Below are 26,623 nucleotides of genomic sequence, written 5' to 3'. Positions count from 1 at the left end.
GGCCATGCCAAGCCAGGGTTAATTCTTTTCTTAATATCAGTCTTTATCAACATATTTTTCAATTTTTTTCAAGTAAATTTCATATTTACTTATTTGTGATAGAATACTCTGAAAATAAAGATGGAAATCTTTTACTTTCAACTTGATTTCTAGCTCTCAAAAATAAAGTTACTACCTACACAAATAAAACGTGTAATGTATAAAAAGACAGAACAATAAAACCATGAATCTATTCATATTTCTTGCTGGTTCATACAATTTAAAAGGGGTATAGTTTTGAAGAATATTTTCAAAACTATTATCATAAATATAAACAAGTAACGGACTTGCAATTGGCGAAGCAACTGTAAAATTAGGCTTGGGGTTTCATGGGAAATTTACTGGATTGAATTAGATAAATATCAACTTCATCACATAGACATGACGAAGGAAAATGCAACAGATGCAAAATGTCAGTCACTAAAAATATTGTACTGATTCCTACTTGTCAAATCTCTGTAAAAAAACAAGTATTTTATTGTTGCACTTGGATATATAAAAAAAATTACAACTTAAAATTTTATGAAATCAGTTCAATAACTCACATGAAAAATATTTTTTAAATATATAACACGCACGCTATGGAAGGCATTTATTCCCTAACCCTTACACGTGCTGGGATGCAAGAGAGAGAATACAGAAGAACTAAATATCAAATTTATTAAAAGTATTTAATCTTGGTTTAAAAGAAACATAAAATAATATGCAAAATAGTTACCCTTCCTATGATTTCAGGAATCTTTTATTAAAAATATGGTGTAATATTAAGGATATTAAAGCTCAATCAACACTACATATGCCTGATCGAAATTTGATCATTTGGGTTGAATCAAATAAAATGTAACTAAGTATGAATTCCTTGACAAGTTCATTTTCACATCTAATGTGTTTTAGAACCTGTAGTAAATAATTAAAAATGAAAAAGTAATATTGCAAATTTTTCTTTTATATAACTTGTTCAGTGTCAATTTTTTTAAATATCTGACTGAATAAAATATTACCTAAAACTACATTTTTAGATCAACTTTTTTTTCAAGAAAAATATTAAGTTACTTTTCATGATTAATTCAATTAAATCAATGTGCAAGTAATTAATACTAATGATAAACTAGCAAATACACCCACATCTTTCATGGCATTTATTTTGTTGGTTTCACTGAAATGGCAAGTTGGTGCTCGTATGCATCACCATCCAGGCAGGTTTATTTAATATGGTTTATTAACATGTGGCATTAAAACATAACTTTCACATAGCATCAGCTTCACATAGTAAAATTTAATTGAATGAAACTGTCATCTGATTACTAATCCATTTAGTCCTATTCATAAGAGCTCAGTAACTTTGACCAACCTTGTAACCATGAAACTATAAATACTATAACTCTTAATGTACTAAGAGTGTCTTTATGAAATTTGAAATGTTTCGTAAACATTATAAGTCTGTTGTACATTAAAAAATCAGATTTTTTAATAAAATATTATTAGTAAAGATTTAAGAAACAGATTTGTCTGTGAATTGAACCAGTCTGAGTGATTGGTGATTTGTGTGCTAACATAATAGTTTTTAACATAATAGTTTTCATATTTCATTGACATTATGTATAGAGCCTCCTAAATGAATATCAAGTTTTTTGGTAAAACTTTATATACTTTATCTTACTTTCTCTACCCTAAAACTAATTGTAGTGAAATCATCAAAGCACAGTGAAATGAAAAGTTTAAAAATATGAAATAAAGTCAAAAACACTTTTTTCTATAATGACTACAGATTGTAGTAGTCAATATCAATTATTTATCCCAATACCCTTGGCTTCTAACCTTTTCACATCAGCTTTCTTTAAATTTTATGGTTTTACTACTGAAATTTGAACAATCTTCTTGTACTGTAACAAACAATAAATCTTTTGGAAGGAGAGCAGAAAACTTAGGGTAAACAAACTACTAGGAAATATCATATAACATCAAAATACGAGGAGTGATCAAGATAAATGTTTTTCCTTTTTCTATGCTATGTTGGCTGTCCACAAAATAATTTGTGGGTATTCAAATACACATATTAGAACACAAAAAAGTTGTTGTTTTGCCATAGTATAAAGCTACACAATAAAGTATCTGCACTCTGTCCACCGCAAGAAACTGAACCTCAGATTTTTGTATCGTAAATCCTTAGACTTCACCTCTCAAACATAAAAAAAAGTATATTAGGTGCTAGAAAACTACTATAATTTATCTGGCTTTGTAAGTAAGTTATAAAAACGTTAAAAGAAATTTCGTTGCTGCTCAAAGTATTGATTTTTTTTATGTAAATTGTTGTCTCTGACCACCAAAATATATAAAGAAGAATGTATTGTTGAATGTTGTTCTTTATATTTATTTGTATATCTCAGCAAATTGAAAAGACAGAAGGTTCTTATTTTATTTTCTGGTCTGTCAATATCCATAATTTGTGTTTTTTGGACACTCTGAAACCCATAAAAGGGTTGGAAAAAAAGGAGAAATCAAAGTATCAGATACATAATGACACAGATTAGTGAAGGTTGAATATTTATTTAAATATTCCTTTTTGAAGTTAAGAAATTAAACTTTTGTAATTCAGAAAATTTGAATGATAAACAACATTTTGATGCTAAGATTATTTACATACATTGATATTAAAATTGATTAAATTTTGAAAGTAACTCTGTAAAAGCATCATGCCATGCACACTTTGACCCACCTGTATGCATAACATTAAATTCAAACTTGTGATGTCAAGGCCCAAGATACAGATATGCATATATATATAAAATCTCTCTGAATCCCCATCTTCAAACAATACTGAGTGACAACAGTGTCAGAAGTTGTATACCAAAAACAAAATTACACTTTAGTCATAATTTGGAACAGAAAATTACTAATATAGGTGTACGAGTAACAATGTTTGACAAATTTTAACGATTGAACTATTCTATATTTTATAACTTAAAAAATGCTCTATTTTCATAATATTTTTTTTGAAAATAAGAATGTGAGACATTACCCATCATTTTCACAGTCTAACAAAGAGACAATTCTGGACTTTAACTGGCACATGTAAGTCCATGTGGATTCCATAATATCATCTACAACCTTTGCCTTACACAACCACTGGAAAAATACAAGAAGTTTGTTCAAAATGGTGACTAAAAATGTAGTGAACATTAATATCATTATGATAGATTTAAATGGAAAGATATTTATAAAAGGGTTCAAATAAAAAAGATTTATTTAAAAACATGTTTTTAAGATTAAAAAATGTTCTACTATGCCATATATTTTATATTAATAATAAATCCTTAGTTGTTACAAATTCCCAAGAAAGAGTTTTGAACAGTGCGAGTCAATTACTAGAGATCCCAAACTTTAGAGATAAAAAGTGGTAAAGCACAAACTGATAGAACTTTAATTTTTCCACCTATACAATTCAATGGTTGTTCTCATTAAATAATCATAATATATACACACACACACACATTTAAATATATATAAAGATAAATAACCAACATTATTTAAAAATGTTGGACAAACTGATTATTTCAACAGAAATATGCATGTTACATTTTTAAACCTATAACTCTGTATGAAAAATAAATACACAAGCTAATTACATATTAAAGCATACGATGTCATGAAAAGTACTGCAATTATATACTTCCTTTTGTGTTTTAAAAAAGTTTAGGATTAAATGAGTAATAAAATTCTGTAAAGTCTTTCACATTCATAATCTATTGTCCCACCTTTAAAGTAACTTTATATAATCGTGTAGCAGCCTGAATTACACGTTTCTGAATAACTACTGATTCATCTGAAAGCATCATGTTCAAGTTTGCGACTACTTTTGGAAGCACATCAGGGTCCTTCTTGCTAAAAAAAAAAAGACAAAAGAAGAATGTCATTAGCAATAAAAGTTGTGATGGAGTGAGCAAATGAAAACAAGTATAAATTTAACTATTTGATCATTAACATAAATATCACATGAACAATGTCAATGTTACTTGTAAGGTTACCACAATACTACTGTTTCAGAAAAACTATTTACATAAACATTATCAAAGTACCTATTTCATTTTTATTTTGCTTAGATTGAAAAACTTGCAGTTAATTATGATTTTTACACCCCATTAAGTCTCTCAACACAGGCTCGGTCAATTTGACCAACCACATGACCTCTTTGTACTCGTTTCAAGTCTTTATAGATTCAGTACTCTAACTTTCAATATAGTGTGTATATCTTTACGAAATCTGGCAGTCTTTCAGTTAATATTATAAGTCCTTCTCATACAAAAAATCATATATTTTAGTGAAGTATTTTTAATAAACTAAAATAAAAATTTGTCCATGAATATATTGATTATTTGTTTTGAAGTCCGTGTGCAAAGTAATTTTCATGTTAAAATTAAAAATACTTTTCCTCATCTCAAAAATCTCAAATTTCCTTTGTGTAATCCCTAAAACCTCCTAAATATATTTCAAATGTTCTTTTTCAGTAAAAGTTTATATTTTATCTGTTATTTTCTCTACCCTATCTCTAATTGGGATCGGTCAGTTTGACTGACCTCGTAACCACCGAAAAGAAAAATCTAAATAAATCTAAATTACCCTCTTTTTCTTTCTACAATGACTTCAAATGTAACATGAAACTACATTTGTATATCCTAAGTAGCTTTAAACTCGTAACAGTATATATATAATTAAATTTTAGGGTTTTATTGCCCTTTGAACCATGTCTAACTACTATTTGCACCATTTATCATATCAGTTGTAAATCACTTCGGGAATGTGCGACTCACGTTACACTATCGAATTACCTTACCCACGAGCTGCTCGCATGCATGCCTAATGAAACAAACGTGTATAAAAGTCCAACTGAAAAAATAACTTCGTGAATGCAGCTTTTGTAAGCACGATTCTTGTGCCTGAATACAAAATGAAACAACTAAAATGTTTGAAAATTTATAAAACTGTTTTACACTAAGATTTTATATAATTTCTTAAAAAGTTTCATTTCATATACATAGTTTCAACTTGTCTTATTCACAAAAATATATCTTTTTCTCTTTCCACACAAGAGTAGTCACAAAGTTACCACAGAATTAAGCAATCACTGCTTTCCTACAAACTTTCCACACTCAATCAAGTACCCTATTTATACTTTTGTGTCAAGGTCATGATTGGTAACTAGCTGCATATATTCTTCAATAACTAATGAGGTCTCACAGTTGCCTGCATATACTAAATAACATAAATAAACACCAAGTGAAATGAAATACAAAACTCAAATTTTCCACTTATTTAAGTTAAGTAGTTTACTTTTAAAATTTTTGCACAAAACTACATAAAGATCTGTCTAAATAACACATGCCTGTCTCTAATTTGAACTTACAAACTAGAAAGACGGCAGTTGGTCAACAGCACCCACAACCAATATTTGAACTACTCTTGTTTGACCAAACTGTGAGATTTATGTAGCATACCCATGGTCCACAAACCCTCAGATTTACAGTCTGGGCACACTAAACACTAGGCCACACCTGGCCTAGGTCTTATGCAATCCATTAAAACATCAACAAGCTTCAATCGCACGGTACTTTCAGTTATAATTATGTATAAGCAGTTCAAATACACTTACTGCTATAAAAACACAATGCCAATAACTTATAAAATGATATTAGACATTACAAAAAAAATTAATTCACAACACCTTCCTCAAACTGAATGTAATGAGCTCTATACATATACTTCTCTGTGACCAAGCTCAGAATTACAACTTATTTCCACTTCTGAGGTAAAGAAGGCACTAAATAAAATAAACCACACTACAGCTTGTTTGTGAAGAAAAATTCAAATGACTTTATGAACTTTGGAATATTATGTGTTTTCATAGTGGTTAAAACGTTACTCCTTCAGAGACATCTGTGAAAGAAATGCAAATACACATTTCCAATTAAAAAAAATAAATATTATACATTGCTAGCAAAGCTTTATAAATAATTTTCTGATACAAGACAAAACTGAAACATGTATAAGAATATATTTTTTATAGTTTCCATTGTAGCACAACTGTTGTTCAGAGGTTTCACATTGTAATTTGATGAAAAAGCTAAAAAATGAAAACACAAATAAACCAGTTCTTATCTACCTATGTTAAATTATTTTCTTATATTTTTGCGTTAAAATTCATCAGCAAGGACTGAGTTAGTATGTACGCTAGATTTATATGATGTATATATGTGTCGTGACAATTATTATAATACCAACAAGTCTTCATCAAGCACTATACAAACAAGAACATAAAAGTTCAAAGCATTGAACAAAACTAATATGACGACCTCAGGATTTGTATTCAATCAAATATAAAGTTAACCTTTTCGCGGTATAAAATACACGAGTTTGTATACACATTTGCACACATTAAGTAATTATACTATAATTTCAATGCTATATGTATATCTTCACAAAATTTGATATACTTTTAGTAATGATTCCAAGTGTTTTGTGCACAAAATATCACATTTTTTAATGAAATATTTTTACTAAAGATTTGTTTGTGAAAATGTCGAGTCTGTTTCATTACTAGTCCGAGTGTGAAATGATTTTCATGTTATGATTAAAAAAAACTATTCTTTGTCCCAAAAATCTCAAATATTATTTGTGAAATCTCTTAAACCTCCTAAATACATTTCAAATGTTTGTTTTCAGTAAAACTTATATTTTTTATTTTATTTTCTCTACCCTAACTATATGGGGTTTGTCAATTTGACTGACCTTATAACCACCATAAAAAGTTAGGAAATAAATATAAATTATGCTTCTTTTGCTCTAGAATGACTACAGATTATAACATGAAAACACAAATGTTTAGTCTAAACAGCTTAAATCTCATAACATTATACATTTATAAATACTTATTATTTTTGTTATATTGCCCTTCCAGTTATGCCTGGCTAACAATACAGAAGTTACAATGATGAGGTGCATTGTGTTTTTATAGCAGTAAGTGTATTTGAACTGCTTATACATAATTATAACTGAAAGTACTGTGCGATTGAAGCTTGTTGATGTTTTAATGGATTGCATAAGACCAAGGCCAGGTGTGGCCGAGTGTTTAGTGTGCCCAGACTGTAAATCTGAGGGTTTGTGGACCATGGGTATGCTACATAAATCTCACAGTTTGGTCAAACAAGAGTAGTTCAAATATTGGTTGTGGGTGCTGTTGACCAACTGCCGTCTTTCTAGTTTGTAAGTTCAAATTAGAGACAGGCATGTGTTATTTAGACAGATCTTTATGCCTGGCTAACAATACAGAAGTTACAATGATGAGGTGCACATGCACTGACATAAATTTGTTAAACTTGTTAAATTTGTTAAAGTGGTAGACAAAGCTGCCTCATAACCAGCAATAGAGGAAACCAATAGACCCCTGTCATAAAGCCAAGTGAAAAAAGGTGACAAATGAGAAACAGTAAGACAAGAAGAATGGTAACCCTGGTGTAAAGACCAAGAGCAGTATGTAGTCCACTTACTCCAATAAACTGCCAATGACAACGGGCAAACAGGACAGGAAATCAAGGAGACAACATGCCTGGAAAATCCGAATCTTCTGGCGAGGGACCAGACAAAAGCCACATGTGAGGATGGAGTGTGGGTAAGGAAGGATGACATGTACCAGAGTGGGGCTGATGAAGGAGAGTAGAAAACAAAGATAGAGGGACAGGTGGTGACACGAATAGCCGTCCGTTGTAGAAGTGGAAACCACATCTGAGCTGGCCAATATGGTGCCACCAACAGAACTCAACAAAGAGTGGTCTGAACTATCAAAAGGAAGAAGCCAAAAACGAGGATAAACATATAGGTAACTGTTCGCCCAATTCTGGCTGAGAGCATCCACTGCATCTGCCTACGAATAAGGAACAGGCAATAAAAATGGAGAAGTTTGGTTTGAGAGGAGACGCAAAGACATCCAAATCAGAGATATCCCAATGAGCATACAACTCTCGAAAAATGACAGGATCCAAAGACCACTCCGTCAGTTTAATCTTAACAAGTCGGAATAACTGATCCACCACCAGATTCATGGGACCTTGAATATTACACACCAGTAAAGTAATTTGATGGCTATGCACCAAATACAGAAGACTCAATGTCCAAAAATAAAGGTACCTCTACTGTGTGCCTCCTTGATTGGCAATGTAGGACACCACTGTCAAATCATCCGAATGCACCATCACCACCTGTCCCCAAAGAGAGAGCAGGAAGTGTAGAACAGCCCACTGAACAGTGAGAAGCTCCAAGATATTGATATGAAGAGTGGATTCTGGAAGAGTCCATCTTCACAACACTTCCATACTGTCAAGTTATGCTCCCCAACTGGAAAGGGAAGCATCGGTAAAAAAGTCACAATCCAGACGAGGTGGAGGAAGAGGAACCCCATGGTAGTATTGGTCCATCTACCAGCCAAAGTCTGTAAGTAATGGAGAAGGATGGGTAAGAGGAGCCTTCAAGGGATCTCAAACAAAGCTCCATTGGTCGATTAAAGCCCACCATAGCTGGCGCATGTGGGAATGACCAAGAGGAATGAGCACCTCAAGAGAGGCCCACATCTACAAAAGAAATAGAACCACTCATGCTGAAGAAGAAGGTGAGGAGGAGATCTCATAAACTAGCCATTCCATATCTCTCAAATGAAGTGAAGAAGGCTGGGCCCAGCTCAAAAGTGAAATGTAAAACACACCCAGATGAACCAGAAACTAGGTAGGTGTGAAGAACAACTTCTCCAGCTGATGAGCCAACTGACCCAGGCAGCTTCCTGAAGAAGAAACCGTGTATGGAGGGCAGAGTTGGCCTACAAGGATGCTAGCAGTAGCCAGTCGTCCATGTAATGGTGGAAACATAACCTGCAGGAATGAAACAGTCGAGTGAATGACAAAAAAACTTGGTAAAACACATAGAGGGCCAAACAGAAGAGCCTGAAACTGAAAAACATGGCTGTGATGAAAAAATCGAAGGAAATGTTGAGATGCTGGGGAGATGGGAATATGCAGATAAGCATCCGACACAAAAACCTTCTCATCCACAGACCTGGAGTGAGAACCCAACAGAGAGTTAAGTACAACTCCATGGTGAACTTGGAAATGACAAGGAAGCAATTTAGAGATGACAAATCGATCACTCGGCACCAGTCTCCCATTTTTTTAGGAAAGACAAATTGATGAGAATAAAACCCCAGATGAAAAGAATCTCCTCGTTCAATGGCACCCTTTTGAAGTAAATCCTGAACTGCCTCTTACAAATGCTGAAACCAAACAGGATCCTGCAGAGGGGAAGGAAATTGGATGGGGAGACAATGATAGGGAAGACAGAAAACAGAGGGCCAGACCTTGTGAAACAACCTCCAAAAACCACGGATTGACTGTGAAAGTCTTCCAAAAGTGGGCAAAGCGATATAGCCTGGCCCCCACCAGCCCCGACCCAAGTATACCAAGTCACTGAGGTTGAGTGCCCTGAAGATGATGACAGGGAACCAAACAATTGCAGAAAGTTAAAGAATGAGTAGCTGGGACTGGCAAAGAAGTAGAAGGAAGGGTTGTAACACTTATACAGGAACAGGAGGTTGGGACAAATGAGAAGCCAAAGAAGAAATGGAGTGATGTAAGTGGGCTGATTCAACCCTAAACTCCAAACTGTCGGAAAAAACCCCAAAGACTTCTTCCTAGAAAATTGGTGCCATGTGTAAATCCTGCAAAGAAGAAGTGGGTAAACAAACCCTTCACAACAGAGCATCTCAACCCAAAAGATCCCAACAACATATCAGCCACATCTGTAAAGCCAAGATCAAAGAGGAGAGATGAGCCAAGGCACCAAATAGAAGCCTACGAGATTCATAAAAAAAATCCTCAGGAGACCAATGAATAACTTCTGCTAAAAGATGAAGGGAGGATAAGGCATGGAGAATAGTAGACATGGTAACACAAAGATGGTAAAATTGAAGTTGGGAAAAGGAGATGAAGTATCCAAACCCCACAAAAGAACAAGATTTTCCAAATGCTGCAAGTCTAAAAAGGGGTAGTTGGCACAATGAAACGCAAAAATATGATTGTCCAATGGATGTGTGGGACGAGGCATACTGATCTCTGATCTCAAGTGCTCCACAAAATGACTAGCATGAACCCCACCTGGAACCAGGTGACTGAGAAGCATAATCAGGAGTGGTCAAAAGGCAATCCAACTTTTTGTCCTCCATGTCAGACACACCAGGTGCAGGCAAGACAGGATACTCCTCATGTGGTGGTGTCTTTCAATAAAATGAGACAATTCTCTACAAATCATAAAGTCACATAATTGTGGGCCCAACTCTAAAGACATGGTCAGTAATCCCACTGGGCAGAAACAGTAGTAGCAGTTGTAACTACTGGAAACTGTGAGCACATACTTTCAAAGTATAAACTCAAACTAAAGACACACAAAATTACCGGAAAACAAAACTGCACTAAAGTCAATGATTCCAAAATTTGTGAGTGAAAACAAACACATCTTAACAGTAAGACTGCCAATCAAGAAGTGATTAACAGGTGCATTATTAGAGAGGGCACTAGTTACAATAGTAGTAGTGCCACACTCCTGTTGGTGGAGGGTTGCTACATGATCATTTACATGTAGACATGCCGAAAGAAGTGGGAGTTACAAGGCTAGTGGTGAGTGAAAATATTTGCGTTGATAGCGGACAGTATTAATCGAGAAAACTTTTTGTCAGAGGAGGTAAAATATCGTATCAGAAACTATTATTTTATGGCAACAACTTCTAGGTATTTAGGATATTTTAAAACTGTTTCACAGTGTTCCCACTAGCATTCATATTATATGAGTCCTGAGGTAAAAATGGAGTTCCATTATACTTTTACACAAAACATAAAAAACATCAGAATGATTAATTTTCTCACTTATTACTTACTACATGTAGTAACATTTAAAAGTGTTCTACTTTGCATTGATTTGCTCATAATGTTTTTCTGGCTTTTCTTGCAACAAAGTCCTTCTTGTCAAGTACTGTTCAATTTTGAAGGTAGTTTTTGTATGCATTCCTCATACACATTATAACAAAAAATTTTTGTCCTCATTGTTAAAATTGGTACATTAATATGAACACTGGTTTTTGATTCATAAAAAACCTTCAACCATACTACTTTCAGTACAAGAAGTTAAAGGATGATAGTGACAGACTGACAAAAAAGAATAAAGAGTACGTAATTGAGCACTTATGGATATTGGAAAAAAAATAAGAAAGGTGAACTTAAATATTACTAATATGCAAAGTAAGTTATTGTCACTACTGTCAAATTATATAAACACTGATCAAGTTATCTTACCAAGCCTCTTCCACAAACCCAACAACAACCTTTCTCACATCTGTACTTTTGTCATTTTGGAAAGCAAGCATTTCCTGTAGAAATGGTAATAAAGAAACATTGTTATAAATTTTCTTTTGGAACTAAAAAAGAATGCAATGCAAAATGATTGATAAAATAATAACAGACTAAGTTAAACATGAAGAGAATATGACAAAAAAAAATATTAACTTATGCTTGAATGAGTAGTTCTAAGAATAACTCAAATACCTAGTTGATTTCTAGAATGAAAAGCAATATTCAATTTATAACTGTCGTGCTATTTTGGAGACTGATGAGCACAGCAAAAACTACTGAGCTATCCAAGGTATAGTACAGATAAAAATGCATTCCAAAATCTTAAGTTCCTACATCTAAGAAAACATCTCCACTATGCATGTGCTATGAATTAACAATGCAACATTGTTTTGACAATACTTTTATAATCATTCAACAATATACAATTTCACAATCCAAGTAAGGCCAGTTCTAAAATAAGCCTGTTTCACTTTATTAATATAACAGATACAATCAATATCAGTTAATAAGTCTTACTGATAGTTTGTCATAAAATTATAAATAAAGATTGTCATTTTAATAATAATGAGTTCAGACACTTCTGTAGAAACTAAAATGGAAAAAATTGTCAAAAATTTTTAATGTTCCTTACCACAGACTTAGTAATAAGTATGGTCAATTGTATCTTTCCTAAAATATTTTACTTACATCCAAAAAATTGTCCAGTAAGTTTGGTTCTTTATGAACCACAAGCTCTTGTACTTGGCGCAAGTTGCTAACTTTCTGACTCTCCCATGACGAAGCTGCTGCTTCATTAAGTAAATTAACAACCTAAAATAAAAGTTATATTTACTAAATTAAACAATAAAAACACTTATCAAATTCTATTTTCAGAAGGATTATCTTTATGAAGAAAAATATATGCATATATAATTCCACAAAATTTTAACCAGTGAAATTGCTTTTAATATTTCCCAGTCTAACAAACATATTTTGAAGTCTGATCTTCACCATTTGAGTATATGCTTATTACTAGAAAGACAGACATGACCAGAGCAGTGAGAGTGGAGAGACAGAAAACCACTACGACCATTATATCCATGGAAAATGCCAGAGCAAGAAACTCCATATTTCAATCCTTACAGATCCCTATGTTTCATTCCATCTTTTTCGTATCTCATGTGAGCCCTATTTTGTTAATAACAAGTACACAACTGGTCTGGCTGACTCAGAAATTTGTTGTTAAAAATAGTATTACAATTTAAGAAGCAATATATAAAAATTACATTCAGTCTTTAAGAAGCTGAAATACAATAGGCCTATTCCTAATGACTGGAAAGCTGTTAATGAGATACTTAAAGAGAAAAAAAATAGGGTAGGCAATGATGTAATATACCAGACCAATTACCTTACCCTCTGTTGTTAGCAAGGTGTTTGAATCAATTCTCACACTAGAAAAGTACTTGAAAATTGGTATTTATACACAACACTCAACATGGTTTTAAAACAAAATTTTGCCGTGTCACAAAGTTATTGGGCAATTCCATGGCAACGGAATTACAATTCACAACAATTTTTGGAATTCGATTACAAATGCTGAAGCTCAGTTTGTGCCTTCTAGAATAACTTTAGTAGGCTGTGGAAGTACAAACCCTTCCCTATAATAAATAGTTGTATTCATCAAAAATTCTAACAAAGGGATGAAATGATTGATATTATTTTGGTAATGGAATTACACAGAAAATTTCAAAATTGGTTTCTAACAAATGTCAGGACATTTCGTCTGAATCTTGTAGCCAACTGAAGCTGATGGCTGGCATTAAAAGGTAGACTAATTCATGGAAGGAGGTTTGGTCCAGATATATATATACACTGTTTGTTTAAACTTAACAAATATAATTCAGTAACAGAATTACATGGCATGGTAATGGAATTACTTGTCTGAATATATATGTGAATAATACAGAAATACCACCTCGGAATACTTTTTTATACCTGTGCACTCGGAGAACTGTATTTTGCTTATCTGATGCTACTTCAAGCCTAGTGCTAGTGTGTGGCATAGAAAAGACAATAGACTTTAGTACATGTACTTAGGCCAACTCAACTCCATTTGAAAATCCAATTCTCTAGCATCTATCCATCTGTGGTTAAGTGAGTACTTTAACTACACAGGACCTGTCAAGAGAATCTACATCATCAATGTCAGGCCACACAAACTTGCCAAATTCCACTTTTTCAAAAACTTGATGGTGACTTTGTTCTCCTGAGTTTCAAGAATGTGGCCAACAAATTTCTTGGCATTCCTCTGGACAGAGTATCTAACAACCGCCCACTTCAAGTCAAGATCTTTAGGCAAGGCTTCTGGTTTGTTGTCAAAGTTGGCTGTAACATTCCTTTTTTTACTGTGAGGTCTTCTTCACCATCATCATCAATGTAATCACCATCTTCCCCACTATCAGCATCTTCACCTTTGAAGTGATGCCTTGAGGGAGGAGAATTTGCATGGCGCTGCACACTGATGACAAATGGTGCAACCACAGTGACTGTACCTGTTTTGGGTAATGGACAGGAGTTATCTCATTCCAATCATCATCCAGCTATTAGATTTCTCACTCAACCTCAACTTTGCTTGTGTTTTATCTGAATATTTTGGCATTTCTTGGCAGCAATGTCAGAAAATTCACTGTTACCTCTGCTTTCCCAGACATCATTTCTAAGGAAACAGATCTTTTTGTGGTTCCTCCAATGCCATCTACTGGACCTTTGCCATGAGAAGTGGCAAAGAAATTCCACTCTATATTTATGTTTAACAGTGTGATGCTTTATAGAAGGAAATGCTGTTTGAACTGATCTGATGGACCATAAGAAAAATACAACTACTTTCTGAAACTGACAGACAGTTGAATTTAAATGTTGTAGGATGTTCCTGAGGAAGATGTTAACTGCATATTTGTCATGTTGCAAGTAATCAGAAACTGTCACTACTGAATGTGTTCCCCACTACTCCCAGTCACATACAGTGAACAGAGTGACCTGATTGTAAGGCCAATATGCAGACTGAATTTCATTCTGTGTTTCTGTGGTGAAAGTTTCAGCAAAGTCAACCTGTAAAACAACTTAGCAATAAAACACTTCTATATAGTTCTATTGAATAATTACTTGATGTGTTGGTGAGTCTACTCATCTTATGACTGGATGTTGTGTGATTTAAATTTGTGCAGATACAACTCGTCCTTTATCTTAAGGAGCATGGCATGGAATCTTCTGGAAATAGGAAACCGTTGCTGCTCTCTATCACGTACACTGATGTTAAACTAAAACAATGCCTTAATTATCAGCCCTGACTTCTGGTGCAAAAATTGTGAATTAGGTGAATTAGATTCTATTACAGTAAGCTTACACAGCAAAAAAAAAAAAAACCATGTAATTCTTTTACCATAATTCCATTACCAAAATATAATTCTGTTACCAGGATTTCTATAAGATCAGAGAATAACTGCTAAAAGTGAGTGATCTAACAGGTTACTGAATAGACCTAATAAGAGAATTTTAAATAGGTTTTAATTCCAACCAATAGTTAGCTCACAGGAAAACTTTTATGACTCTTTTTTTGGTAAAAGAATTACAGACAAAATAGATGAAAATATGTCATCACCCAATGGAAAGTATGAAATTTACAGTAGAATTGATTTCTACATCTCAGTTTTATGGTTCATTAACTCAAATAATAAGCAAAAAAAAAAGGATTAACTAGAATTGGAGGTAAGGGGAAAAGGGAAGGGTTTGCAATGGAAGCTTTTTTTCCTTTTTTCTATTACTAAAAATGCACTCCAATAGAAGTGCTATTTTTCATGAAAATGAACCAACAGCAATAAAACTTTTGTTTGGAACCAAATTCTATACATCTTATATCAACAGTGAAACTTTAATGTGGTTTTATAAAGATTTAACATTTGTTGATTAAAGCTCTTTGTAATGGAATTGCTCTATTTTGACATTTTTAATAGGATTCCCACAAATTTGGATATCCCAGTATATGCTGTGTTTGTTGAATTTCAGGAAGTTGTTGATAAAAAAATGCCTCACTAAACATTGACTGATAATATAGATTTTTGAAAAAATATTAACAGGTAAACAATATTCATTCCATATGGTCACATTTTATCCACTAAAACTAAACATGACCATTAACATTCATACACCTGACCAACAAAAGTTAAGAATGAATTTCACAACTAGTATGTGGATCAATGAAATCAAATTTAGTGGACTGAGTGGGCTAGGGTGTCAATATTTGTGGAAATCGAGTGAGAACAAAAAAAACCCAACAACAACAAACAAACTCTTATGAAGGACTCAATATGTTAACCTAAACCTAAAACAACCATACTTTACTTTAGGGAGCTGGTCATACTGTGTTCCTCTTGCACAAATAATATAAGTATTTATGCTCAAGCAGATATTGCCCTTACCCACCTTACAGTGGCAAGAAAGCTTCCTTGTGTTTTCCTTGGCCATTTCTATTGACAGTAAACAGTCTTATAGAGCTGAGGAACTAAATCTTGTGTGGCCACTACTGTGTTTTCTATGGAATTTTGTATTGGGGTATGGGTTTTACCCCCCTCATAGCCTGAAAACTAGTGCATATTTGACCATGTTCATGGGCATTTCAGATTCCACATATTGCAAGGAAATCAAATCTCTATTCACAGTTTTAAAAAAAGAGAGCATCGGAAAACTTTGTTTAGGCACCAACCCACCAAGCATGTCTCCCTGACTCACAGTCTAGGTATTAAATTAACAGCATACAGCACTGAGAAACCAATATTTCCAAAATTCAATGCAACTAATATACCAAGAAAGCCTACTTTGTAGATAATGCTTTGTTAATCCAGAAAAATCTAAAAAGTCTTAATTAGCAAGCACAAATAATAAAAAATGAGTTTCAACATTAAAAAGTTTACATTGATAATTTTGAGATATGTGAATATGTAAAAGAAACATTGGTGTAGTGCAAAACAAAAATAAGATTATGGTGTGCTTACTAATAAGTGCCTGTTTGTACTATTCAATTGTAGCAGAAAGAACTAGTAAGAGTTCAATAATTTGTTCATAAAAATTCTGAATTATTGAATAAGATGGTTCTTACAACCTTAGGTAACGCTAGTGAGGCACACAAAATAGACAGTGCAGTTTCCAACTCCTTATTACAAGTAGAACATGACATAATGGAAAACATTGCAAACACTATCTGTATTAATATTTGGTTTAAAAGCCTTGAGTTATAGCTATGAAGAAATTCTCAAAAGATTTTAGCTTGTTTTCTCTAGAGTGTAGAATTGTAGTCAACTTTACAAAGGTGTACAAAATTGTTTGGGGTTAAGCCAATTTCTATGGGAGGTCTTTAGAAGTTGTGGAATTTATTGTAAGGTCAAAAATGGAAACTTTAATATTAATGGAAATAAGTATAAGCTATAGCAGTCTCCAGACTCGTTCTTTAACAAAATTACTTTTTTGTTAAATATATAAACTTATGGAATTAATTTTCTAATAAGATGTGTGCCAATATATTAAAAATGTTTACTTTTTCAATTCACAAATACATGGATATGAAGGGTTACATTTAATTTACATTGGTTGGCTTGTTTCTGCAACATTCAAAAAGTGATTTCCATTGACGAACAGCCTTTTCTCATCTCACTCACTCTTATGTTCTTACAGTAATTTAGACAATACTGCCCAGGTTAACTATACCCTCAATTGACTGAACAGAATCTTTTTATCACTGGAACGAATGTACAGATGAGTTTCTCAACAGTTGACTCAAACTTTTTATATATTTTCATATACAGCATTAATTCAATCAAAATTGCAATAAACGCAGTTATTTTTAGTTGGAGTCAGGAGTTTAGACAGTAATCAAATAGTAAATATTGGTTACAGGTTAACTTTTTTTAACTTTTTATAATTTAAAAAAATATTCATATAGTTTTGTAACACATTACTCATGTAACTTAAAATTTTCCTGCTGTAAAATAAAAAGCATAACAATATTTATATATATATATATATACATATATATATATATATATTAGCTCACCCTGTCATATGTTGACCTGGGTGGCTCTGGTTCCAGATTCTCATCTTCATCCATAAAAAACTGGGCAGCAGTACTTCGCCTGCTCTCTGTTGAAACAGGTCTCCTCGACATTTGTTTTTTCTTCCTTTAGTTTTAAGAAATAATCTGAAAATACCATTATTACTTGGTTACTTGTGTAAAGATACGTTCACTTACTGAATAGATTTTCTGAAACACAAGATAATAAATTATCCTTAAAATAAGCTAGAAATGTGCACATGAACATAAGAAATGAAGACAAAGCTATTGCAACTAGTCAAATCATTAATTAATTTCAGAACATTAAACCTCAAATTGAAACTATTATATACAAAAATTCATTAACTGGTCTGCTTTAACTTTTTTTCCTAAAGGACTAATGCACAAAAACTATGTGGCTCAGATTATCAGAACTGTTTATGAACTAGGTTTGTCTTGTTCTAAAATTATTGGGATTTTATTCATACAGTATGAAGTACAGCCATTAATGAAAAGATATTTTTTAAGTTTTAAAAGTCAATATTTTTTGTGATACATAACATGTAGACTACCATTGTTATTAAGAACACCTTTCTGAAGTATTTTTCATAAATCTAATTAATCAATTATTATACAAGGATAGTGAAACTTAAACCTAGTGTTTCTAACATTCACATATCTACCTACATATGCCCTTGGCATAGATGCTTAACCCTTTGACTGTGGCCACTTTTAACGCTCGTGGAACTTTAGCGAGTTGTACGCTGTATACAGCACACTCACATTCAATTGCCGGAGATGGACCGGACCCTGTATGGTGAATCAGCAGTTAATGATTTAAGTATAAAGATGGTTAATACATTTGACTTGAAATAAAGCTGACTTCAGCTTAGTAATAACCAATCAGCAAAGCAAAACTTGATATTTTAAATTACATTCTATAAGAAATTTCCAAGGTTTATTAAGTTACAATTTTCAAATAGGTACAGAAAGGTTTACACTTTTTATGTTGGAAAAAAGAAGAAGAAATAATGGATTTATTCACACAATGAACCACAAGTGTGGAATGCATGTAAAAATACTTAGTATCATTACAGTCAGGCTTTCACAATCAGTGTCAGCACAGATGGCCAGTAAAATGTAAGAGACACTGAGTATGTTTTTTAGGTTATTAATTAACCCTATTAATAAGATTTGAAATATATTTTGTTCATGATTTTTCATATAAATAATATTGTAATAAGTTGTTATAATGTGCAATGAGTGTAAGGTATCATATGTTTCTTTTTACACTGGTATTAGAAAAAGTAGACTGAATTGCTTGGCCATTGTTTTTGGTGGATTTCTGTGCCAAAATAACACATGAAGACTTGACAGTTAGGCAACATAACTCTTGACGAGTTACATCTTGATGATGTTTTGTCATAAATCAACCATAAAAATAATGTTTTGTGCAGGTATACAGATTTTTATGTTGAATATTCCTTGAGTAGTTCCTCAGTTATGTAGGCTAAAAAGAATTATGTTTTTTTTAGTGACACTTTTGTCAGAGAACACAACTTTAGTGTTCACAGTTAAAGCCATGGTAAGCTTATATGGTATATTAATGAACTGAGATAGAAGACTTGCAGGCATCTGAAAATTATCCTGCTACTAGCATTAGTATTCTCTCCCTAATAGCCTACAGAATATGTTAACAATGATGAGGCAGCTCCTGTATTGTGTGAAGTTTGTTTTGAAAAAAAAACCATCAATGTTTGAAGAAATATTCAAAGTGGGACAATCTTTAATACCATAGCCAATTGAGCTTTATTTGTAATGATGTTGTATAGCAATGTCACTGTTATTACTGCATGATCTATGAAGACTAATATGTTTTAAATGGCTACAAGTTTTCAGTTAATTTATAATTAGTTTAAAGAATTATATGGTTTTTGTAAAAGCATATCATATGTGGTCTGTTTCTTTATTTTGGACATTTTCACAAAGCTACACATATGTACTAGTCATTCTTAATTTTGAACTGATAGAGAGAAGGCAACTCATTAAGAATAACCACCTTGAACACTTAAACTACTCTAATAAAATAGTGAGGGGTGGGCAACAATATGAAAATAAAACTGGCCTATTTTGCATGTAGTAAATGGACTGATAATAAAAGAAATACCCTACTTATAAAATAAAGGACAGTATATCTTCTATTACAAGAAATATCATTTCTGAAACATGTCCACACAATATACTAATTTGTAAATAATAATAAATGATAAACCCACTAGAGAGTTTAAGAAGGTAATCGATCAATTCACTTAAACTAAAAGAAAGATTTTATTTTTATTTTTTCCTAGAGATGGATGTGCAAGTTTCCAAATGTCCTTTGTTCTCCCTATTTTATTTTAAAATTCGAAATGTAACATTGGATTATATAGATCACCCATTGTATTTCAGCTAGCTAATATTGTGTGTCCATATATAGTGGTATTGGATATAACATTACTGCTAACAAAAATATGGATGTACATTGACAGAAAGTATTTATTTATAATATACTAAATTTAGCAATCAGGAGCTCAATTCAGGTCGAGGCACTACTTTTAGTAGCAGGGTCCAATCATGGAAACCATTTACTGTTTCATAAGGTATTTGTACTGCTTTACAACTGTTACATGAAGCGGATATCTCCAATTCTTGTAGTTCATCTTTCTGATTGGTCAACTACAGAAAAACTGAGTACTGTAAATGCAACTTTGGTAGTTTTCAAAGAAATTCTAAACTTGGAGAGAGCAGATTTGATTCTATCCTGAAGGAGTCAAAACTTTATGTTGAAGCTTCATCAGTGCTTTACCTTTTATCCATTCCTTTTGTTGACTAAGTGAATTAATTTTATTGAACCTTTCAATATAGTTTATTTTATTTTTGATCCAAACCTCTAATAATGCAATAGTTTCCACCTGTGTGATTGTCCAGTTTTGTCTTCTTCAAAAAAATTGTCTATTTTGCTTTGACTGCAAATTTTGTATATTTTATTTGACTACTGCACTCATCCTTCCTCTTACTAAATGATGAATCTCCAAGCTTCTAGATTTTGCTAAAATCAGGTAACTCAGGTTTACCTATGAAATTACCAATTACTTTGATCAAACAAATTTGATTAGAATTTACAAAAATTCTAAAATTATATAAATTGTATGTATGTGAAATACACATTATAAAAAAGTATTGAATATGTAGTATCCAAATACTATACAATTTCTACAGATAAAGTATTTTTTCTCAGACTATAAAAAGAAAATTTAGAAGAAAAAAAGTCTATCCTACAGTATAGTCTAGGCATTGTGAGATACTACCCTATGGCCATGCTTACTAGTATTATTAGTTAAAATATATGCAGTAAATCATGACATGTTAATTAAATTTGAAATAATAATCCAAATCGCATATTAATATTCTTAACCCAAATATTGGTCTAGACACTCTTTTTTAACAGATCAATGGCGTCAAATTGCAGAGAACCTTGCCCTGATAGTTAGACCATGTGATATATCATATTATGGCATATATGTGATTGGTCTATGTAAACCAGCATACTATTATTACATTAGCATTTACAGTTAGATCGTCGTACTGAATTTTTAATTTTAGACATTAGGCTTAGTTTAGGCCCTAACTTAACACTAACAGTTAATAACCCCAGTGATTTGGAAAAATGAAGTATGGTCCCGAAACAAAACGTTGCTTGGATTAGCACATGAACTTACTCATGATTATACTATACTAATACATGTAAACCTATATTCTAAATATAAATAACAATCGATCAGTGTTTTCAAGTATCGTAGTTAAATTTTAAACCACGTAGAACTGCCACTGGCACAGTGGCAGAAAAGTGCTACGTTTAAACTTTAACTCAATCACAGTATTTTTTTTACTGTTTTTGTTTTTAACTTACCTAAATCAATATTAAAATATTTTATATTGTTTTATATTATCTCTCTTAATCTCTAATACCCAGACACCGTCTCTTTTACTTTGATGATAAATTAATAAAACAAACTGTTTTGACATACATAACATACATCAACAGTCACAACCAAATCCGGCTTCTTAAGTTTTAGGATTTTGTTTGAGCTGCTTTAACAAGTATGCATAAGATGGAAGTTTAGAATAGTCAAACAAAATTGTTTTGCATTTATGGCAAATTATTATACAATTTTGTTTTATTAGTTGTTACATTTTCGTTCTGCTAACTTCCAAAAAAAATAAATATAAAGATACTTTTATTCATATAAAAAAGCAGAATTTTCCATAAATTTAAGAAAAAATACAGATATTTATAATATTAATTTAAATGTAGAAAATAGAAAATGTATTTAGTATGTCTTGAAACGATATCACTGACATTATTATCTAGTAGTGCTGCTATTACTTTAAGAGTATAATATGCATTATCTTTCAAAACAGTTAGAATATGAAGACTATCCATTGCAGGACAAACTTCAATGGACCTTTAAATGATAAGCGATTCAGTACTACTACTTTAAGAAAGGCCAAGAATGTATTTACTACTAGAAAGAGCAATTGTTGAGCGATAGAATGAAATGTTTTGATCTCGCACACACAAAACATGATTTGAAAAGAAATAATTAACAAGTATGAGAATACAACACTGAACAAATTTGATGAAATTTTGAATTTTAACAATTTGTTTTCACACATACTATCGATTTTAAGTGTTTTCTTGATGTATTCGAGAAGGAGTAAACAATTATTATACTCTGTATTTTTAATGGGCTATTTTAGATAAATTGTTTGATAATATAGTTAAATTATCGGTCTGCACATGTGATATGCAAGTATAACCAGTGTTTTGTATATGTTCTGAAATTAGTAGACGAGCTTTTCATGTTCACTAGAAATTTAATTCTAGCTGCATGTGTAGTCGTAACAGAACAACCTTGGTCGTGGAATATGGCTAAATCACTTTCGCTCTAACTCCTACTGTCCTAGATGTTACACGTGCTTTCTCGTGAGAAAGAACACTTGAATGTACGTAGTAAGAATACATTATGTAGAGGTTTGACAAATACCTCATCCATTGGCAGGCCGGACAATACCTTAAGGAAATTGTTGTAATGTTGTTCTTTCGTTGGCAGGTTTTTAAAATTTATTTAGTGAAAATAGTTCAACGTCCAGTCTAGGTAAACATAAGGTGACCAAATTTCCAAACCGTAAAACCTGGATAGCCCTTGCCCCTAATTATAAAATGGTTATTACAAATTTGAAATAATTTAACTTTTAATTATTTACTTTAAATTTGTTGAACTATTCCACAATATTTCCAAATATATTAACATTAACATTGTTTTTGAAATAATTTCATCTACATTTTTGTTGTTGATAGACACAAACAAATAAGCAAAAATAGTCAAGTTATTTATCCAGTAAATCTTTATTTATTCACTTTATCTGATTCATCTTAAAATAGGCTATTTCACACCTGGACTTGTTCAAAAATCCATAACAATTTTAAATATATTACTTTAGCATTACTTTGAAACTGTTTAGACATATTTTTGTGAAAAATGAACGGAACATAGAAGTTCTGTTGTTTTTTAATTAAAGAGTCATAAAATTCAGAACATGACTGTGTAAAACGCATTTTGACGATGAGGACTGCTTTACCTGTCTCCACATTGAGACGTGTGTAGACCTAAGTTTCTCATCATGCACAGCCAGGACTTTCGAGAGAGTTTGGCAACAGGAGAGTACATGTTACAACAATGAGCAAGTCAAGTAGGCCTATTGTATTCGTAATTCGATCTAACTGACAGTTTGATGTCTTTATCATAAAATTGGGAAGTTTTGTGCATCCTGAGAACTTTTCTTGGGACACTGGGGTGAACTACCAAAAAAGCGGGACTTTCCCAGCCGAACCTGGGCGTCTGGTCCCCCAATAATAAACAAAAGCAAATTAGTTTATTTTTTCCTTGGCACTTTTGCAAGTTTGTACACTTTATAACTTGTGGGGCATGTTTATTGACACGCTAACTGCATATATTAAATAAAATAATGCCAACTTACTTGTACAAAGTAATTCAATATATGTGATAACTAACACAGATCCAAATACTCCACAAAAAACACACTGACTGATTCACTGTATCAGCTAGAAACAACTCTCTATCTATTTCACTATCATCTCTGAACTTTGTATTCATAATCTATCCTCGAATTTAATAGAACACTTAATGTCAAACCTTTAGAACTTTCTAGACCTATATTATTAAAACTTTGGGTTGTAATGTCAGTATTATGAAGAGCAGCCCATCTAGCTAACAAACAAATCACGACATTAAAATACAGCATTGCCACTTTCCTAGATTGTGAAGTCCCTTGAAGAATGCTAATATAAAAATAAAACACTAAATTAAACTGTACATTCACCAAATCTTTAGGGTGGTTTTCTTTTCTGAGACTCGTAGTATACAGACTGGATGGTGTATTGTCCCTTGTTACTGATTGTCCTGTTGCTAAGGGAGTTCTCTCTAGATATATGGTTGGGTGAATCCATTGGTGGTTCCAACCTTGATGAATCTTTGGAAGTAGTCCCAACAGAAATTCTAGATTTTTCAGTAGACTGAGTATCTGTTTCTCGGTGGTATAATGACTTTTCTATTCGTTGTTATGGGAAGTTCAGTTTTTGGTGTAATAATTGCCATGTAGTGCATAGGGATTTTCTTATGATAGACTGTGAAGCTGGCCTAACCTTACATCCCAATTCCCAATATGCATTCTTCCTTAATGCAAGTTACCTACACATCATGAAGCATAAAGAAGTTTCCTAATGTAAGGGTAAGTTCATTTTTTTCTTTTGCTGGAACCTTATATCCACCTGCTCTTTGCACCCTTCCCTCTTTTTTCTTCGTATCTGGGGGCAATTTCCCACCTTCCATTACCAAATTTAGTCAAACTATTGGAGCTGTACAGCAGTGCAGATCAACATACTGCAAGGCTTCCCATCAATAGGCCCATGAACTCATGTACTGGTTTCTTTAAACAATAATTCCAGCTAATTCCTGTTTTCGATGTTAAGTAAGCCTTTTTTTTTTATTTAGTTTTGCTTGAAGGCTCATCTTTGGGTATTATCTCTTTAATGTCTTGATAACTGTTTATTCCTTATAGTCTCAGCTGCAATGACCAAGTTTCCCACAACTATAACATTTCCATATTTCTGCTACCTATGGTAGGAGCTCTAATTCCCAACAAGCTTTTTACTGTAGTTCCTGGTAAAATGTCCTTTCAAAGTACACTTATTGCCTTGTGATTTATTCTCCCCATTATGTATAATTAATTGCCTAACAAATCCTTTTAGTCCTTCAATACTGTCAGCATGGGCGGATTGGGCCATCTGACAGCTGTCCGGTGAGTGGGTAGGTCTAGAGCCGGTCCAGTTGCAGTGATTTGTGTGTGTGTGTTTGTGTAATGTAATTTCCTAATATTATTTTATCACAGTGTTTCATGTGTAAAGATGTGCAGGATAATTGGTATCCTTTAAAAACCGCCCCCCCAGTGGCACAGCAGTATGTCTTCGGACTTACAACGCTAGAATCCGAGTTTTGATACCCGTGGTGGGCAGAGCACAGATAACCCATTGTGTAGCTTTGCGCTTAATTACAAACAAACAAACCTTTAAAAACCACTTTAAATTATATCATTCATTTAGTTAATTTTATTTAAGACTTGCTCCACGTTGCGTTGTGTCACGTTATAGCCATATTTAAATATATTCATTCCTATAATTTATCTTATTTGCATTCTGTAAATTTTGTTCATTCAGATTTATGCATTCTTTATTTCTAGTATTCGTAATTCATTCTAAATTAAAATTCGATGACGAGGAACCCACTTTGAGACTAATAATGGCTGGAGACGGCTTGAATGGATAATGAAGAAAAACTTTAATATAACAGCAAATGTACAACGTTTCGACTTTTTACAATGTGTTATTTTTTATTTTGTTCTTTGCATGATTTTTCTTAAACGCCATCAATGTGATATGCAAAATACTACATGTTTTATACCTGCTTTAATGACAAAAGAATTCGTAAACTTTTTCGATTATTTAGTTTGTACACAGTTTTAGCATAAACACGTGATCCAGAAAGTTGTCGAGATTGCTTTATTCTAGTTCCTTTGTTCTTTATAGTAGAAGATGTATACTCTGCCAAAAAGGATGTTGCAGTAAACGAGTTGACAGGATTGGCATTGTAATATCCTTTGTTGACTGAGTTGACGTTGACTAAGTGCAACAGTTGACTAATGTGATAGAGCAAAGGTCGCGAGGTAACGCTATTGAATGTACAAAAAATGAGTTTACCAGTTTGATTCAGGTACATTTTCTTATTTCAGTTCTACTAAGAGTTCGACGAGTAAAGACTTATATCAAGATCATCATGTTGAGTTTTACAGAGATCCCTCTGAAAAGAAAGAAAGCTGTGGGACTAAACACACTGTCTTTCATGTGCGTAGGTACATATGCTGTGCTTTCTTTCTTTTTTATTGAATAATAAAGATTGTTTCATTTTTTACAAACTTTATCTAATCTCATTATTTTACACGCACACTAGTAAGACTCGGTCAAGTTATCTGATCGGAGTTAACCTCTTTATTTCCTGAAAGAAGCTGTAGTAAATAACAGTTTCCTGTCTATGATATAGTGATATTTGTTTATAAAATCAGTGTAGTTTTTACCTGAAAATACCACCACAACTTATAGTCTGTTGAGCTCGCACCACACTTAAGTACTACAGTAGCCTAGTTCACAGAGCTCTTTTTAGAAATTTCCAGTTCCACATTTTTGGAATATTTATATTTTATACATTTTTTTAACAAATTATGCTTTTAGGAAAGGAAACAGCAATAATGGCAAAAAATCATTAAAATTGTTTTAATTTTGCAGCCCCTTTAATTTGTAATTCGAGACAGCCGCTTAATATGGCAGTCTGATAAAGCCAGTTCTATTTGTTATTGTTAAAACTGAAATACCAGAGAAAGTCAATATGTATTG

At 32.6% G+C, this 26,623-nt stretch overlaps 1 protein-coding gene across 1 annotated transcript in view; it reads right to left on the bottom strand.

The window, feature by feature from the left end:
- LOC106467391 (symplekin-like) overlaps window positions 1–21,704 on the bottom strand; it is a 67,656-nt gene extending 45,952 nt beyond the window's left edge. Inside the window, exons 1-7 of the mRNA XM_022396366.1 lie at window positions 21,624–21,704; window positions 18,244–18,366; window positions 17,560–17,703; window positions 12,165–12,287; window positions 11,421–11,494; window positions 3,795–3,921; window positions 3,059–3,165 (exon numbers count right to left, since the gene is read on the bottom strand). Of these exons, the coding sequence (XP_022252074.1) occupies window positions 3,059–3,165; window positions 3,795–3,921; window positions 11,421–11,494; window positions 12,165–12,287; window positions 17,560–17,670 (542 nt within the window). The 5' untranslated portion in view covers window positions 17,671–17,703; window positions 18,244–18,366; window positions 21,624–21,704. The remainder of the gene's footprint in view (window positions 1–3,058; window positions 3,166–3,794; window positions 3,922–11,420; window positions 11,495–12,164; window positions 12,288–17,559; window positions 17,704–18,243; window positions 18,367–21,623) is intronic.
- Between the last annotated feature and the right edge of the window lie 4,919 nt (window positions 21,705–26,623).

Source organism: Limulus polyphemus, unplaced genomic scaffold (genome assembly GCF_000517525.1).
Source record: "Limulus polyphemus unplaced genomic scaffold, Limulus_polyphemus-2.1.2 Scaffold80, whole genome shotgun sequence".
NCBI lineage: Eukaryota > Metazoa > Arthropoda > Merostomata > Xiphosura > Limulidae > Limulus > Limulus polyphemus.
This window is presented reverse-complemented; position numbering and strand designations above follow the sequence as displayed.